This window comes from Macrosteles quadrilineatus, unplaced genomic scaffold, assembly GCF_028750875.1.
Source record: "Macrosteles quadrilineatus isolate MER2022 unplaced genomic scaffold, UCM_ALF_1.0 Scaffold_1__1_contigs__length_201487025, whole genome shotgun sequence".
Classification (NCBI taxonomy): domain Eukaryota; kingdom Metazoa; phylum Arthropoda; class Insecta; order Hemiptera; family Cicadellidae; genus Macrosteles; species Macrosteles quadrilineatus.
Window position 1 is genome coordinate 201140491 of NW_026542594.1, and position 19698 is coordinate 201160188.

At 35.5% G+C, this 19698-nt stretch overlaps 2 protein-coding genes across 2 annotated transcripts in view; one reads left to right on the forward strand and one right to left on the reverse strand.

The window, feature by feature from the left end:
- Positions 1 to 13977, reverse strand: part of LOC128994335 (glutathione hydrolase 1 proenzyme-like) — a 45177-nt gene extending 31200 nt beyond the window's left edge. The window contains exons 1-3 of the mRNA XM_054418803.1: positions 13863 to 13977; positions 9842 to 10078; positions 4540 to 4760 (exon numbers count right to left, since the gene is read on the reverse strand). Of these exons, the coding sequence (XP_054274778.1) occupies positions 4540 to 4760; positions 9842 to 10078; positions 13863 to 13864 (460 nt within the window). The 5' untranslated portion in view covers positions 13865 to 13977. The remainder of the gene's footprint in view (positions 1 to 4539; positions 4761 to 9841; positions 10079 to 13862) is intronic.
- Positions 13978 to 17327: 3350 nt separating this feature from the next.
- Positions 17328 to 19487, forward strand: LOC129004040 (uncharacterized). Its single transcript, XM_054432416.1, has one exon. The coding sequence runs from the start codon at positions 17328 to 17330 to the stop codon at positions 19485 to 19487; it is 2160 nt and encodes a 719-aa protein (XP_054288391.1).
- The last annotated feature ends 211 nt before the right edge of the window (positions 19488 to 19698 follow it).

Here is a 19698-nt window from a genome sequence, read left to right on the forward strand (position 1 = left end):
CTGGTAGACACTGAAAAGTTAAGGGAAAAGGAAGAAGCAAGAATTGATCGTCAAAAGATTTAATTTGACAAAAGACATAGAGCCATAGAATTAGCTGCTCTACCTGATGTAGCTCAAGTCCATATAAAGGACAGGAATCAAGAAGGAACTATATTAAACAAACATCCTGCACCTCGATCCTATGTAATTCAAACGCAAGATGGTTGTTTGCGGAGGAACAGAAGATCACTGCAAAGATTTAGCACTACAGTAAACCCTCTCTTATCCGGATCTCCCATATCCGGACCCTCCGATATCCGGACGCGATTTTGAAAAAATGCAAAAATTAAAAAAACACTCTAGGGCGAATGTTTGTTGACCGAGCAGTCGCCGATTGTAGGCCGTTTAGACACGCCGGCGCGCCGGGAGGGTTGTGCGACGTGCAGTCTCGCGGGCAAGGTCACTGACTCACGAAACAAAAATAGAATCCCTCCCCCACCCCTCCTACCCGCCCCTCCTACCCACGCCAACGCCCTACTCATGCGCGGCGACGACAATTCATCACTCGTGTCAGTTGTCAGTGCTGCTTTTTTTGTGCCTCAGTGACCTAGTCATTGTTTGAACGGTTCGTTTTAGTTTCGGGAAGGAAGAGTGCTAGAGGCGAAATTGTTATGGCCGAAAAAAGAAAAAAGATTGTCATTACGATGGAGGACAAACTTAACGCGTTGAAACGTTTGCAAGCGGGCGAAAGTGCAAAAAAGATAGCGAGTGAGATGGGAGTGGGGACTAGTACAGTGAGTGACTGGAAAAAATCCCGTGAAAAAATAGAAAAATGGTGTTCTAACCAGGCATCAAGTTCAGGAATAAAAAAGTGCAAAATGATGAAAACGGCCGTAAATGACAAAGTGAACGAAGCGTTATTTTTGTGGTTTACACAATGTAGATCAAAAGGACTGCCCGTGTCTGGACCCATTTTGCAGGAAAAGGCTCTCCAATTTAATAAGGAAATCGGAAGTGATCCCAATTTCAAAGCCAGTGAGGGGTGGTTGGAAAAGTGGAAGAATCGATATGGGGTCAGAAAGCTTCATATAAGCGGAGAAAAGTTGTCAGCAAATGAAAACGCTGTGGGAGAGTTTAAAATGTTTTTACACAAGCTGCTTGACGAGGAAGGAATCAGCGGGGACCAGTTATACAACTGTGACGAAAGTGGTCTGAACTTTAAAATGCTACCTAGCTGCACTCTCGCTTCCAAGGAAGAAAATAGCGCTCCAGGTTATAAGAAGAAAAAGGAGAGGGTTACAATAATGGCCTGCAGCAACGTCACAGGAAACAATAAACTCAAACTCTGCATGATTGGAAAATCAAATAAACCAAGAGCGTTTAAAAACTTCAAAGATCAGTCGACATTACCGGTGTGGTACAGAGGACAAAAAAGCGCTTGGATGAATTCTGCGATCTTCAGAGAGTGGTTTAACAATCAGTTCGTCCCGTCTGTTGAAAAGTTTGCTGAAAAAAACAATTTGCCAAAGAAGGCTATTTTATTGCTTGACAACGCCCCTTCACACCCGTCTGCAGATGAACTAACAAGTGGAGAAATAAAGTGCGTGTTTTTGCCGCCGAACGTAACCTCTTTGTGCCAGCCAATGGATCAGGGGGTCCTTGAAACACTTAAACGTTTGTATCGACGTAAGCTACTGACGATCATTATTGAGGGCATGGATGTGGGAAAGAGTGTTTCTGAGTGCCTTAAAGACACTGACATGCTAGATGTTGCCTTGTGGATTTCTAGCGCTTGGGAAGAGCTCAAACCGATAACGTTGGTTAAATCGTGGAAAAAGCTTTTGGACCACAAAGTAGACCAAGATTATAACAAAGAAGTAGAAAAAGAAACAGAAAACTGCAATGACAAAACAGGTGAAGAAATCGTTCAACTCTTTAGAAACGTTCCTGGTTGTGACAACATAGACAGTGACGCAGTGAGTGAGTGGATGAAGGAAGACGAAATCCAGGAGTTTACTGACAATGACATCATAGACTTAGTTAACGCAGACCCCGCTCCTGACGACGACGAAGAAGAAGAAATCCAGAAAACAACCATGACGCATAGTGAGGCTTTCCAGGCCATCGAACAGCTGATCGAGTATGTCGAGAAACAAGAGGAAGCAACGGGAGCCGATCTTCTGCTTTTTCGTAGGTGGAGAGACATTACGTCAAAGAAGCGTGTTAATCGAGCCAAACAAGCCACAATAACATCGTTTTTGTCCAAAACTTAACTGTGAGTACAAAGTAAGAGCTGTTCTCGTGGATTAATTTTATTTTACTCTGTATACAGCTCTACATTTTTGTTCATTACAGTAGGTCTACTTGTCTTTTTCTTAGTTCCATTTTATTTTTTCACTGTACCGTTACTGTATTACGTAATATTTTTTGAGTTTTGATGTTATATTAAATTGTTTTTTTAGTTCCATTTCATTTTTTTCACTGTACCGTTACTGTATTACGTAATATTTTTTGAGTTTTGATGTTATATTAAAGTGTTTTTCTTAGTTCCATTTCATTTTTTCACTGTACCGTTACTGTATTACGTAATATTTTTTGAGGTTAGTTGTTCTATTAAAGTGTTATTATAACCAAAATACCGTTGTTTTATTTAATAATCAAACGTTTCCGTATTTAAGGCTTACTAAAATTGAGTACCGTAGTTGTTGTACAGCTGTTTTCTCATCTAAAACAATGTTTCTCTCATATCCGGATTTTTTGTTATCCGGATCGGCCGGCGCCACATTAGTCCGGATATGAGAGGGTTTACTGTACTATGCCTTCTGATCACTCTCAACCAGCACTGCAGACCAGTCCTTCAGAACACCTGAGAAGATCAGAACCTTTTGATCATCCTGCAATGGCATCGCAGACAATGTAGTGTTATCGTAAGTTAAATTAAAATATAGTTTTAATAAGACAAATACTTTATTAGGTAGCTTTTACAATAAATCCAGATTCCCAATGTTTACCAACAAAAACTAAACAAATAATATTCTAACACCATATGTTTCCAATTCCAAACACATATTATGAATAACAACACATCTCCCCTTTAAAGATCGAACCTCCGAATATCAAAGATTTATACATCCGGACATCACAAACTCACTAATTTAACTGAAATTGCATTCAAAATCACTAAAACACTCTGAAAATATCTCACATTCATTAAAAATGTAGGAACAAAATCTCAAAACAACTTTTATGTTAGCCACATCAGCTGACTACTTAATAATTTACTGGTTGGCTACTTAATATGGATAGTGCCTGGCTCTGTGATTGTGCGATTCTGACGCCTAAAAACGAGCAAACAATGCAGATAAACATTTAGGCGATAGCTCTCTTCCATGTCAAAGAACATACTACCCGGAGATGCTGTAAACTACCCGGCAGAGATTCTCAACTAAGAATCAGGAGTCCGTTTGCCTGCCTATGGAGGTTTACCCTGAAGGTTGGAGCTGCAAAGAAACTTACATCCAGCCAAATTGTAAAATGGGACGCGTCTTCGTATTCGCTGTCTCCATTGATACATAATTGAAGCAGAGATTCTCACGGGTTGTGGTGATGGGGAATTGATATTCATCCCAATGATTAATTTCATTAATTCCTAGCAGCTACCCGTTAGACTTCAAGCGGCTACAGTCCCCGTTGTACTTGCTTCGCCATGACGATTAATAAATCACAAGACCAGACGTTGTCCACAGCCTTGTGGAACTGAGCGGATCAGCATGTTTCTCTCACGGACATTTGTATGTTGCGTATTACAGTGTAACATCCAGCAAAAGCCTTCTTCATTCATGCTCCAGGAGGCCAGACTGCAAACGTATTGTATGAGGAGGCACTCCAATAAAACACAAACATACCCTTTGTCAACAAAAGAAACCTAGGGTGAAAGAAGGGGAAGATATTCTAAATACCATAATTTACACCACTTCTCATTTAGATGTTTTTTTGTAATTTAGTGTAAAAAATACCTTATTAGGTTTAATAGTTTAACTGTAATTATTTCCATATAATTTTTCCATTTGTTATAACTCTTTCTTTTTATCATTACTGTAAATTAAATGCTCAAATTTATACTTATGTAAGATTCCTCATTGTATTGTTTGTACTGTATATTTTATTCAACCCGTACGTAGAACGGGTACACAGCTAGTAAACTATAACAGTATGTAGATAGAAGCAATTTACATCATTGGGATATCAATTAAAGATTATATGTAACAAAAGGTCAACGTTAGGCAGTAACAGGACCAGGGTTAAGACTGTTCCTTTAAACAAATTAAAAGTACCAAAGCCGTTGAAGTACACAAAATACTCTAAATTACGCTGAATTGGCTGAATGTTAGCCTAACTTGTACCAATCACATTTCAGTTTACATATCAACCTAAATTATAAGAAAAAATTCATAATTCTGAAACAACTAAAACCCATAGTTTTAAACCGCATGGAATCCCTCTACATTTTCACATGTGACAGAATGAGAAAATTGAAAAAAATTACATTAAAAAACCTACCATCATCAGACTTATGGAGCTTGCGGGCGAACATATCCTTCTTAGCGGCACCTGGAGCAGTGTCTCTGGCAACCAGAGCGTGAGCGGTCTTGGTCTTGCGTTGGTACACTGTCATGATGAACCCTCCGCCCAGTGCCATACTCTGCATGTTGACCACCCCGTTGCAGAACAGCGCCGCCACCGCAGCATCCACTGCTGAACCTCCCTTGGCCAAGATGTCTCTGGTAAGCCACATTATGTTGGTGTAAAGATATATTAAAATAAGGAAAGCCAGAAGTACTGTTACCTTACTGTTCAGACTAAAAATTAGTTTTCAAAATTGTATACCTGACCTATGAGCTTTCTTTCAAACAAATGTTGAATCAAACACAAAAGTTAATCGGGAAAACAGTTCTTCAAAATACTAGGTTACACTAAATTTCAGCCCTTGATGGTACATGGAAAGTGAAAATTTAACTATTCTGTATAAAATCTAATCAGGTTTAGTTTCTCAAAAAAGGCAAAATATTCTCTAAAGCCAAGCTATGCAACTTTGAATGATTAAGTCTCAAGTTTTTTATGTTGCTTTAGAAAGTCTCAGAGTACCAGTGTAGGGCTAGACCTAGTAACTTCAATACTTAATTACATTTTAGTGAGTTGACTTGAGAAAAAGACCCTCAAACTATAAGCAAAAAAATAAATTGTGTGGTAACTTAGGCTACTTTTACAAAATTTACTTCTTTTAACTATTGATACAACCATCTTAAAACAACCACTTGCAAACTGATGTGACATGTTTTTCCTGGAAAAATAATTGTGACTTGAGTGTTGATTGGCTTTTGGGGGTGGGCTTTTATGGGGGGATTTTGGGGGGGATAATTTTTTGCTAGCTGTCATAATGATTGTATAGTTTTGTATAAGCTGCCCAAAAAATTTTTCTAAGTACGGTGGGTGGTTCACTATCAACACAAATAAAATTTTGCCATTTGTAATTAAGATTGCTTCTAAGAATGGTAAAAACACACCTTGTTAGACAATCCTAACATGTACGGTAGGGTAAAATTTTACTTGCTACTTGTTTTGGCGGTTCTTTAACTCCTCGTTCGTCAGGCTTACAAAAATATCCAGTTCTGGAGGTGTCGTCAGAGTACGTTACAAACATTTAACGCAAAACGATTACAGGTAGGCCATCAATTTGCGCGTGTAGTAAATTGCTGTCGGCAAGACTGGAAGTAAACTGAATCAGGTGAAGGTTATGATGCACCAACGTGGTCTCTGGATTGTCATCTGCGTTTTCAACAGCTAATATTGGACTATTGTAGTGACTGAGAAGAGGGTTGAAAATATAATTCGATTCATAATTAATCGAGTGTTTTCATTCAAAATTTGTGTGCTGTCCTTAGTATTATGTATTTATATATTTCAAACTCTTCCAAAGTAATTAATAAATTTCCTTTCCCGCAGTAATGTCGAATTTTGAGACCATCCTTTATATCCAGCATATAAATTGGTTATTATCAATTGTTTTTGTCAATAATTTTGAATGGAAAACTCAATTATGAATCCCTTTATATTTTCAACACTTTCCTCCGTCACTACACTACAATTACAGTATAACCCATGTTAACCGAATCCCGGGTTAACCGAAACCTGTGTTAACCGAAATGGTTCTATAAAATAATATAGGGTTGTAAAATGCTTAAATAACTTCAGTTGTCTGTTGTAAAGTATTTTCTATCCGATTGTAACATTTTGTAGCTGAAGTAAAACACTGTATTATATAGACATTCTCTTAAATTCATTTTTCCTACACACTGTGGTAATACATTGGCTATTTTTAGCATATGATGGGTTAACCGAAAAATTAATTATCCAAAACGGCTCTCCCCCCTTTATTTCGGTTTAGCGGGGTTCTACTTTAGTCCAATATAAGCTGTAGATAACACAGACAATCAGACAATCCACAGACCACGTCAGTTCTGCCCGCGGCAATGTTAACGCATGAATTGATAGGCCTATCTGTTATCGTTTCGTGTTTTGTGTTTAATATTTGTAACATATTCTCACGACACCTCCAAAAGAGGATCCTTTTGTAAGCCTGGAGATGGTGGATTTAAAAGAACCGCCAAAACACTACCATTATTAGTCTTAAAACTCAACCATGGGGTTATCAAAATGAATTATAAGATTATTGTACTTCGTCAAAAAACCTTTTGTGGTGCTGGTGGCAATTATTATATTGTGGGTATTTTGCCCGGCGGTTTTTGTAGAAGGCAGCCTGGGAGTGGCAAGCAACCCCTCCTAATCTGCTCTATTTCGTGACCTAATTTTGAAACAAGATACTTTTGCCAAAGTATTATTCGTGCACTTAAAGTAATTTAAATTCTTAAGCCCTATAAAAATTTACACCACCTAAATAAATTGTACAGTTACAGTACTGTGTTGGAGTAGAGAATTCACCGAGTATATTGTTGAACGTTTTGAAGACGTTGCCTATTTTAATACTGAGCACGTGTTGGCTGACAATACAGATTCTAATTGTAAATTGAAAAACTTATAATTTGTCCATTACTTAGATATAACTTTGTATTGTTAAATTACGTTTCCTATTAAACATTTAATTTTGATTATAAACAAGTTTGTCAAGTTTACTAAATACTTGAAATGCTCGTTTTATGTGTTAAAAGGGAAATTGCCAGGTAAATTGGAGGGGGGAGGGAAGGTTGAAATAGAGGGCAGCATAAATTAAGGGGGGATTGCGCCACTGGGCACCTCTGCCAGAAGATTACGATTTTACATGTCAAGTAAACTTGCTAAATAGTTCTGCTACAGTAGAACCTCTTTAATCCGAACTAATTGGGACCAGGGGTAGTTGGGACTATTGAATAGTTCGGATTACAGAACATATTGTTGTTTATACATAACAATAGCTAAAACATTGCTAAAATTGATCAACATTATTTTGGGAAAAGTGAAAAAATGTTTTATAAAGGAAAATACAGTGTTTATTTAATACAGTAGTAAACATGGTGAATAAACAGTACTGTAAAAAATACAGTATACAATAAAGAACTGTACTACTGAAAGAACTGAAGTACTGTGTATAGAGTACAGCAATGAGGTGTTCGTATTAAAGAGGTTCTACTGTATATGACAAAAAATATAGTTCATCTCACGGGCAAAAGCGTCTTTCAGCCTTGCTCTTTTTTCGACCTAGGCTTCACCTCGGTCGTAAAACTTGAGCTCAAGTTGAAAAGAGCCACTTTATGACCTAGTGATAAAATAAACTATTTCTCAAATAACAAAATCCACTATTAATTTTTAAACTTTCATAAAAATAATTTTAAAATCAATATTAATTAAAGAAACTAATCAATATAAGAATATAAATACAGGGTGGCTGAAGAGTAACTTGCACCCCCTCTTAACTTTTCAAAAATTTGAGATATTCGAAATCGGTTTGCGGCAACCTTCTTAGGTATGAGGAGCTACAATAATGATCGTAAATTTTGAAAACTTTGCCCTTAGGGGTAGTGGGGGTAGGGGGTAGCTCAAAATTTTCAAATGACAAGTATAGTCGAGTTTGGTATCATTTTACAGGTCTTAACAAAACAAAACAAAACAATTAACATAAAGAAAACGAAAATCGGCCCACTAATAACAAAATGGCGCCGTAAAACGTATCAAATCCAAATATCCATGAGGGTGGCTGAAAATTAACTTGCACCCCCCTTTATCTTTTTAACTATTTGAGATATTTGAAATCGTTTTACGGCAACCTGTTTGGATCTGATTGGCTACAATAATTATAATTAACTAGCTGTACCCGCGGGCTTTGCCCCGCTTAACTTCATAAGTATTCGCATGGCTCAATCACGTCCTGGTTGAAGTTCGTTCGCTACGCTCACTCACCTTCGGGTGGAAATCGTTCGCTGCGCTCACTTGTTTTCAGGTTAGCTCGTTCGCTACGCTCACTCACCTTTTGGTTGCGAATTAGCTGTTGTCATACATTTAAAAAGTCATCCCTTTTATTGTTTATAATACAGTACTTTTATAAAGGTTTTTATGTTTTAATATTTGACATTGGAGAATTTAAACGTTGTTAAGTGCACAGGTGTGCTGCGATTGGGGTTTAATACATTTGGACTTATTCAAAAGTAAAATAGTTTTCTGTGCTGCAATCTGTAGAAACACTGTGGCACTATTTCAAATCATGACTAATGCTAATACAGAATGTTGTAGTTATTCAAACGTACAAAACAGTTGGTGAAAGTAAACATCTGCTTTTAAATTATATTTATTTGTAAACATTCTAGATCAAAAAGTCTGACATTGGCCCACTTAAAACCCTCTGGGGCAGAGCCCTTTTGACGGATCTGCACCAAACTTCACTCGAACCATCCTTGAAAGATGCTTAATAATGCCTGAAAGTTTCATTACAATCTGTCGAGCGGTTTCGGAGTCCATAACGTATATACACATATATATACATACATAGTTCCTCTTTTATAGATATAGATTAAAAAAATTTTGCCCTTAGGGGTAGTGGGGGTTGGGGGTAGCTTAAAATTTTCAAACAGGAAGTATGGTCGAGTTTGGTATCATTTTACAGGTCTTGACATAACTAAACAATTAACATAAAGAAAATTGAAATCAGACCATTAATAACAAAATAGCAGCTAAAAATGATTAAGACAATGGTTAATTTAATTAGAGTAATTTAAATAGCAATCTCTTATATTAAATTATCTTATTTAATTTTTCTTAAATTATCTTATTTAAATTTAAATTATCTTAAATTATTTAATTATTATTATTATCTCTATAATCTCCTTTATTAAAATTTTTAATAATGGGGGGTGCAAGTTAATTTTCAGCCAGCCTCATGGTTATTTGATTTAATACGTTTTAGGGCGCCATTTTGTTATTAGTGGGCCGATTTTTGTTTTCTTTGTGTCAATTGTTTTTTTTCGTCAAGACCTGTAAAATGATTCCAAACTCGGCTATACTTGTTATTTGAAAATTTTGAGCTACCCCCTACCCCCGCTACCCCTAAGGGCAAAGTTTTTAAAATTTACCATAATTATTGTAGCCCCATATCTAAGAAGGTTGCCACAAACCGATTTTGAATATCTCAAATAGTTAAAAAGATAAAGGGGGGGGGGGGTGCAAGTTACTTTTCAGCCACCCTGTATAAGAACTCTTTGAGAACGTTTGTTCAGTACAAGGAAGTGACAAATATTAGATTTTGAAGTGTTCATTGATATCCTCTGTTACCACTGATTATATCTACATGATCGTTTATATGATGCAGTTACCCTACCTGCCGATGCTTGAGCACGGGTTGCCATCAGTGCAGACGGCTGCCTTGCGGAAGCTGTGCTCTAAACTCGGGGAGGGTGGCGGTGGTTCTTCGGGGTCTGGAAGCTCCCTTGGAAGCTGGAGGTTGAGGAAGCGAGGAGCGTAACGACCGAAGGTTTTCCGCCAGTTAAGACGGGTAGAGGAGGCGACTAAAATAACAACAACGCAAACTGCTACGTAGCGCCCCTGTACACTGTACCTGGAATTAAAATATGTTGATAGAATGTTGGATGAAATGGAAAGTGAATTTGTGATTTAGGGAAGATTGTTTTGTGTCCGAACTTAGTCCCCTCTCTCTCATAAGTTGCTGGTTTGTTTATGTTGAGGATCGATAAGAAAACATTGTTGATTGTTTGAAACTGAACCAAGCTTAAATAGCCTACTAATAAATATCCTGGCTAAACACAGGCTGATTTTGTCAAATCTGTCACCTCATTTATTAAACACTCATCCTTTGCTAATTTCAATCTGCTGTGTCATTGTAATAATCCATATTTCTTCACGTAGATTATTGTGGGCTTCACTCACCTTTATTTTTGTCTGTGATGTCCGGGACTCGTCAAAACACACATAAACACACATATATAAAACACAAAATCGTCCACGGCATCAAAAGTCCAACGTTTTGCAGAACTCAAAAAAACGTTCCGCTTCTTCAGAAAACCTACTGCTACAGGTCAATACCTCAACTTTGCCTCTAATCACCCCACACACGTCAAGACAGGTCTAGCCATTGGTTTGATTAAACGGACCGAATCCATCTGTAGTACTGAGAAAATTTTTAAAACAGAACTGGAAAACATAAAAACACATTTCCAAAACTGTGGATACCCTCCCCTCATTTTTGCTAAGGCCTTAAAAAGCTTTGGAGTGAAGCCCACAATAATCTACATGAATAAATAACACCTCGCCTAAAAGCATGTCGTTCAGAAACAGAATCCATATTTCGTACAGAGGGGAATTTCTTAACAGAATTTGGAAATGCTGGAGACAGAGCGGGTTTCTATCATTACTATATGAATCCATCTATAAATGAGATGAACGGAACTGGGCTTTAAAATTTGTCAAATGATATTACTAAAACGACAGGTTGCGTATTTTAAGACGAAGATGTTCATTGGTGTTGAATGGATGAACATTGGTTCTTTAGCTGTACCAAATCAAGGACAGTTGACAGCTATACTGTATTTAATTTTGAATGAACAAAAAGCTACTCAATTCAAGTATCAAGTAAGTAAGTACTGAATTTCCTCACGTTCGAACCAGCACCCTCTAGATTAGAATATTCACATATATAACATGTATTTCACCTCACTAAGTCATTCCCATCTACATTTCATTTACAATGTGCATTCATATTCACATGTCCACCATGGTAGTGTTGCAGCCTAAAAAAACAGTTTCAGCAATCTCACACATAATTTCTCCCATTAAATCAAATCAAATCAATGTTGTAGACATTTCACAATGCATTAACAATGGTAACAAAATACATAATGCTGTTATTAATACAGCAAATGAATCTTACATGTAATCAATCAATATAATAAGATCTCGTATAAAATATATATATATCTATATATATAAAATCCAATGTATGTTTGTTTGTTTGTCCTTTATGGACTCTGAAACCGCTCGATAAATTGTAATGAAACTTTCAGACATTATTAAGCGTTATATATGTATAAAATGCAGGCACAATTAAATAGAAATATTCTGACATGTTAAAAATCCTCCACAGTATATGGACATTTTTGTATTTAAAATATTTAAATTATTAAATTATTTAAATTATTTAAATTATTAAATTATTTAAATTATTAAATTATTTAAATTATTTAATTATTTAAATTATTTAATTATTTAAAAATTATTAAATTATTTACAATAAATTAAATTTTTTATTTTCTTGAGGTTCTTGAGGTATTAGCATTAGCTAGTTAACAACTTTTATCGTGTTAAGCGGTGGGAGTAACTTTGACAATTAGGGAAAATCACAAAGGATTAAAATTCATGTTTTCGGCCCCTGGACTATATTGTTAAGACAATAATAGGTTTTTTACATACCTTCGTCAAATAGTCCAATATATAATATTGCTCAACAGCTTACATGTTTTGTTGCGAAGTTGTTTTTGACAAGTTGCAAGCTTTGAAAATGTTGTCTTCGCAACGAAACTTGTAAGCTGTTGGGCATATCATTTATTGGATTATTTGACGGAGGTATGTAACAAACCTATTACTGTATAAAAAGGGCTTAAATAGCTTTTGATCGTTATTTTTTACAGAAATTGGGGGTTGCACTATTTTGTTTAGATTTATATAAATTGACTGGGACAGGTGGCGTAGTCCTGGCATGCACTGTGGATGCGATACTCTCTGGTGTGGATTAGCATCCGCAAGAGTGAGTACTACGACTATCCGCAGTACTATCCTGATAATTAGACCAGTTTGTATATACCAAGGCAAAAATGTGGTTCGGATTCCACTATAAACTGTAGGTCCCTTAGTTGCCATTAGCTGTATGGGCTATTAATTAACAGCTGTGTCTAAGGAATATGTCGGCCTTAGTAACTAACAAGACTACAAGATCGCGCCACTCATCCTACACTCATCTCCATTCATACTTGGCTTAAAATACCTACTTTGTATGGTCGCCATTTCATCGAAAAGTATTAAAAAAGTATGTACTAATTTTAATAAAAACCACCTTTTTATAAAATTAGATTTTCCGTTATTTTATGGGTTTTTATAGGGAAATAAGTTAAAATAACTGTTGAACCGTAATTGCTACAGCAATGGGAGTTGTACAATTTTATTTAAAAGGTCTATAACATACTAAATTTTTCAAAATCCTTTAGGCCATTTTGGAGAAAATTCAATTTTACAGTTTTTTTTTTAATTGTTTGTTATCACTTAATACTACTGGTACTATATAATACATAAAATCAATACGCTCAACCCCTTTCATTTATCCCCTCAGTACATGGAGCCACTATGGTATAAGGGAGAAAGTAAAAATAATAATAATAATAATAATAGCAATAACTAGTGTAAAAATGGACCTTTTTTAATTTGGTACAAAGATTTACCTATATTTATTCAAATGAGGTCACAGACGAGGGTGATCAGTCTTTGAGGATTTTATTGGGTAAAAATTTGTGTTTCCAAATTTGACCCCCAACTCATAAAATATTGCAGTTTCTTTCTAAACTATTTTGTAGACAATAAAACAATAATTTAGAATATTAATGTGTGGTTTTTTGCCAAATGGTCACAAAAGAAATTATTCTTGTGCAGGATATATAAAGTCTTGAAACCTGTCTGTTAAGAAAATATTTTTATTAAATATGGATTTTTATTTTATAACAAGCTACGTTAAAGAAACACATACTTTAAACCATTGCTGTTGCAGCAATCCTAAGTACTCATCTCAAAATGTAATAATTTAAATAGTAAATCTGACAAAAAAATTAATCTTTCTTATCTAGTTAATATTAAATCATTTTTTATTAAAAAATAAATCTGACATTAAGGGAATATTTTACTGAAGATCCAACCAGGTAAATGGAAATTCGCTTAGTCTGCAGTTTCAAAACATGATCGGAAATGGTTTGCGGTATTTCAGTGACAGCTAGAAAAAATAATCTTGATCCGAAGAGCTGTTCATTATTTCATAGATGATTTTGGAAATTCGCTTAGTCCGCAGGTTTCCTTAAAATTAAGTATGTTATAGTCCTTTAAATTCTGATCAAAATGGTACAACTCCCATTGCTACAGAAATTACGGTTCAAAAGTTATTGTAACTTATATTATTTCCCTTAAAAACCCATAAAATAAGGGAAAATTAAATTTTATAAAAAGCGGTTTTGATAAAAATTAGTACAGTATGTTATATAATTCTTAACAAAATAGTGCAGCTTTAACAACTGGAATGTCTAACTCACAATACTTTACCTAGGACTATTTACAATTAGATAACTCACATTTTACAGTTCTGGCAACAATTCAATGTGACAGAACTCAACGGCCAACAGCAAGGAGCGTTTACTAAACGTGGTCACAGTGAAGTTTAGTGGATGTGTTTTGCACTAGAGCACTTCTACACTTGTGAGATGAGTGACATACCCATTAATCAAATAGCTTATAATTATTAATCACTAAGTTAAACGTTGCCAAACTCATATAAAGTATTAGTTACTATATGTTACCAAGTTAATGTGTAACACGACTACTGCCAATCTTATAATATATTAAAACATTTTTGGTTTTTCTTTTCCGAGTTCGTTTGGCTCTTCTACCCGACCGATTTTCATGATTGAGGTCACAAGTTGAAGGTATCCACACACAGGATTGCCATCAAGCATCAGCATATATTTATCTATAGTTCCACTCTGCTTATACATAAACAAAATTTGCTCCCCATGTATTTATTATTATGGGAGTTAAATTTTTTTAATCTTTGCCGAGTTTATTTGGCTCTTGTATCCCACCGATTTTCATGATTGAGGTCTCAAATTGAAGGTATGCATGCACAGATTTGCCATCATGCATCAGCATATATTTATCTATAATCTTACTCGGCTTATACGTAAACGAAATTTGCTCCCCATGTATTTCTTATGGGAGTTAAATTTGGTTTATCATTTCCGAGTTTGTTTGGCTCTTCTACCAGACCAATTTTCATGATTGAGGACTCAAATTAAAGGCATGCAAAGATTTCACATCAAACATTGGCATATATTTACATATAATTGCACTCGGCTTATACGTAAACGAAATTTGCTCCCCATGTATTTCTTATGGGAGTTAAATTTGGGTTTTCTTAGCCGAGTTCGTTTGGCTCTTCTACCTGACCGATTTTCATGATTGAGGTCTCAAATTGAAGGTATGCACGCACAGATTTGCCATCAAGCATCGGCATATATTTATCAATAATCTTACTCGGCGTATACGTAAACAAAATTTGCTCCCCATGTATTTCTTATGGGAGTTAAATTTGGTTTCTCTTTGCCGAGTTTGTTTGACTCTTCTACCTGACCAATTTTCATGATTGAGGTCTCAAATTAAAGGCATGCACGCAAAGATTTCACATCAAACATTGGCATATATTTAGTTACTGTATTATCCTACTCACCTAAAAACAGAATTTGATTCCTTTTTTAATTCTTACTTCAATTTAAGATGTACTTTACCAGTTACATTTATTTATACTCCTATATATATTTTGGTCTAAGATCCTTGAGTGAAATACAGGCTTTTATTTAAGCTAAAAGTTATTCAAATCGGCAAGTTTCAAGCAAACGTAAGGTGAACAACCACCATAAAAATTATTTTTCATTAGGTTTTTCTATGATTAAAAATCATTAGCTCCAGTATTATTCATGTTTTTATATATGTTTTAGAGTGAAAATTTAAAAACGTAAGTTTTCAAGAAAAGCACTTTATAATAACTTTTTTTCTCTTTTTTGGAACAGTTTTTATTTTTTTTATTTAATTGCCATTTGAAGTTTCAAAATGTCTATGGTAACGCAATATCCTTGGTGGTTTTTTATTAATACAGCATATTTGTCGGAAAAACACTAAATTCTGTCACGACCATAACGAACGTAAAAATGAATATTAAAAATAGTTAATGGTATTTTTATAAATATGTTTTGCTGTAAATGGATTTAGGTTTAGGGCCATTTTGCAATAACCAACTCACTAAACTTTTGTTATTTCTAAAAAAATTTTAAAAACGTACAAAAAATAAAAAAGGCTGAAAAAATATCTTTAAGTTTGTGATAGCTCCAAACAAACCTTCCCGATACATGAAAAACCTTTATGTTTTTAAAGAGGCGTCCTTCTTGTGTGTATCAAACATTTTAATATTATAATATAATGAGTGGTAGTATTAAGGGAAAAGGTCCTAGCAGCCCAATCAAATGCTCCTAGCCAGTTATTTAGGGTGACAACCAAGATAAACGGATGTCTGTATGGACGTAAATGAGCTATCATAATGTATTGCAATGAAAAGTTTTCCAAGCTGTAAGATAGATAGACGCAACAAAAATTTAGGTTAACTGTATCAATAACACCTGTTTCTAAATGTTACCAATTAACCAGCCAGTTGAGGCCCAATACGGGTTGTCATCAGGGTTACCAACCTTGAATGTTGGCTCATAAAATGCATGTAGTTCAGTTAAAGTGTGCGGTTAGAAGTTATTACATTAATATATAGATTTAGTTTTTAAAATTCTCCTATTTTGGAGCAACAATTCTAATCACGAATGATGTTCACCTATTTTTAAAATTTTCAATTTCTTTTATTTTCTCTGTTACCAATAACCGTACAAAACACTTTGATATACTAAATTATTTGTTTTTAAGCTCTTTAAAAAGGTCTAAAGAGAATAGTTCCTATGCTAGATCATGCTGGTTCACAAACTCATTCAAGTTTATCCCACCTTACACTTTAAACCAAATTTCATCGAAATCGTACGAAAATTACTCAAGTTATCGCATTTATGGACGTACAGTATATATATATATATATATATCAAATACATACATACATACATATAATTTGAACGAACTGTGTTTTTGGCCTCTGAGGACTTCAAAATAAAAAAGTAAATCGGTCCCGGGCCTAGCTGTGCCACTTATGGAAATAGCTACTTCCCTAAAGGGAAATTCGCAAAAATAGCAAATTGAATTTATATGTAAATAATTTAGTGATTTTGGACATCTGTACAGTTGATATTGGCAAATAATTTAACCTTGTTGAATGCACTGGTAAAAACACTAAAAACATGCATTTTTAATGTTTGTCCAATGATTACTCCAGCCAAATTGAAGGAATTTTTCAATTTTTTTGTTCTTTAAAGCCTAACAAGAACTAACTATTGTTCTTTTTGCTTAACACATAATTATAATCATTCAAGCCTTTGCATGACGCCACATTTTGATGGATGCTTCTCATTGGGTGCTGTTGACACACAAGTGTACAAGTGCGTCATTGAATTGGCATGTTTCATGTAAGTTGCTAACGATGTTCAGTAAACTTTAACCATTCATATTATTTAACACTCTATGTTTTATTTAATGTACATCTCTTTTCCTTGCAACTAACATGTGTTCTTAATCAAATTAAATTATTCTCTATTGCTAACACATGTTGTGTATAAAAAAGTAAATAAAACAGTGCTTGTTCTCCTATCCCAAAAGTGTGTTCATTTTTTTCTCATCTTATAATCTCCATTTAATTTCATTCTCTACAAAACATTCATTGGTCCTAATCGAGCCTGGATTTTGAATTTCAGTCTTTGGATTCAATTTTCAGAACACTTTCAAGCTATCGAAATATCTTTATTTTATCATTCAATCTCTTTATGTTTCTCCCCACTCTCATAGTGTCACAAACTCTATCTAATTCTTAGTAAAGTTTCACTCCATTTGTTTTGTCCAATATGGCTACCAGATCAATTTCACTCTCAAACTTCAACAAATCAACCCTTCTCATACAAAATTCTTTTGAAAAGATTCTCAAATCTGTACAAGAGCTTGAAACACTTTCCCCCTCAATCTTGTCAGTGATACAAATCAGAACTTTAAACAACTTCTCGAACCAGTTAGAAAAGAAACATGAAGCCTATGAAAATTACCTGGAAAGAGCCTTGGAACATATATCAGAAGAATTAGATTTGGATGCAGTAAGTGACACTGAAGACAAACTGCGACTGCTATTCGTCGAAGCCAAGTCTCGGATTGAAGCCCTTCTCCAACAGCAGCCGCAAGATGTTCCAGAAGAAAGTAAAGATTCAACAAGAATTAGTGACATCTCAGCTTCATCATCTGCTCACGTAAGACTCCCAAAACTAGACCTCATCACGTTTGATGGTTCTCCTCTACAGTGGGTAAGTTTCATCAACTTATTTGACACTAGCATCCATCTGAATGAAAGCATTTCAAACGTCACTAAATTTCAATATCTTCTCAGCGTGCTCAAAAATGAACCACTAAATCTCGTAAAAGCTTTCAGTATCACTTCAGCCAATTACTCAATTGCCTATCAGCTCCTGAGAGACAGATACCACAACACCCGAAGGTTAACTACACTTCACCTAAACAAACTGATCGACCTACCGGACATTTCCTCTACCTCAAACAAATGTCTCAGAACGTTCCTCAACTTGTTTTATGAACACACAGAAGCACTTAAAGCTCTTGACTGTGACATTACTTCTAACTCTAACCCTCTGTTGTCCACCATACTCTTACGAAAACTAGACAATGACCTTCTAAAACAACTAGAGGCTTTTAGAATTAATATAAAATGCGAAACACATTCTCTACCAGAAGTAGTCGAAATAGTCAAGTTTCTTAATCAAGAGTGTAACCAAATGGAAGACGCTGTGTTACATACCAAGTTTGCTCAAAGTACGAACAACCACAATTCAAATTTTAAACCCAAATCTTTCACATCCAAGCCCTCTTTCATTCAAGCTCAGAAAGTTACAATGGTCTCTACTCCAACTCCATCAAATCAAGACAACTCAAAAAATCCTTTCTCATTTCCCTGCTTTGTCTGCTCATCAACTGGCCACAAGGTTTATGCTTGTCCTAGCTTTCTCTCTCTTTCTTCAAATGAACGTTTTAAAACCGTAAAGGACAACAACAGATGTGTCTCTTGCCTAGGAAAACATGATGTTAAAACATGTAAGTCTAAAGCATCTTGCTTCAAATGCCACAAACGTCATCACACCTTACTTCATTTTGAACATGACAAGACATCTCAAGGTTCTACATCATCACAACCATCAACCACTCATGTTTCGAATGAAAAACCTACCGTATCTCTTTGCTCACAGGAAGCCAGTCCTGCTAATCAAATCCCTACAACTGTAATTTTAGGCACAACACTGGTTAAAGTTACTGCTCAAAATAACGTTTCTCATGTGTTCAGAGCATTGATTGATAGTGGCAGCATGTGTGATTTTATTAGTGAAAAAGCTGCTCAACTACTGAATGCACCTCGTTTCAAATCCAACTTACAAGTAGTTGGTCTTTCTCAATCTCCAACTCTCACAAAGGGTATTGTGAACCTCACTGTTAACACACTGGCAGGAAAATTAGTTGCATCCAACCATGAAGTGCACATACCTGATAAAATATCTGTCAATCTCCCTAGATCTCAAATATCACAAAGAGTTCTATTGAAAGTAAAACCTTACCCCCTTGCTGATCCCAGCTTCCACTTATCAGGGCCCATTGACATGCTGATCGGAGCTTCTCTCTTCCCTCTTCTTTTAACGAATGAAAACTATTCTCTCGGCCCTAACATGCCTAACATGATGGGAACTCACTTTGGCTTTGTTGTTATGGGGAATGCACCTTGTTCAACCGATTCCCAGCCTGCCAACACTCCATCCATCTCTCTGCTCTCAACGGTTGACAACGAATTGCATAACTCTCTACAGAAATTTTGGAAATTAGAGGAATTATCTGTACCCTCAAAGATATCGGTTGAAGAGCAACAGTGTGAAGATCTGTTTAAAGCTACCCACTCTAGGGACGAAAATGGCCGTTACTTAACCAGCTACCATTTAAAGAAAATCATCCACCTTTAGGATCTTCCAAACTCATCGCAGAACGACGTTTTCACTCACTTGAACGACGTTTTACACTCTCTCCTGATTTGTATAAATCTTACTCTGACAATATAAATGAACACATCTCTCAAGGTCATATGGTAAAACTACCTCATCTAGATATCAACTCTACTCACTATTTCTTGCCACACCATGCAGTTGTGAAACCATCCAGTACCTCAACTAAACT

Excerpts from the sequence above, each read along its gene's own strand:
- LOC129004040 (XM_054432416.1), top strand. The coding sequence starts at position 17,328 with ATGGCTACCAGATCAATTTCACTCTCAAACTTCAACAAATCAACCCTT.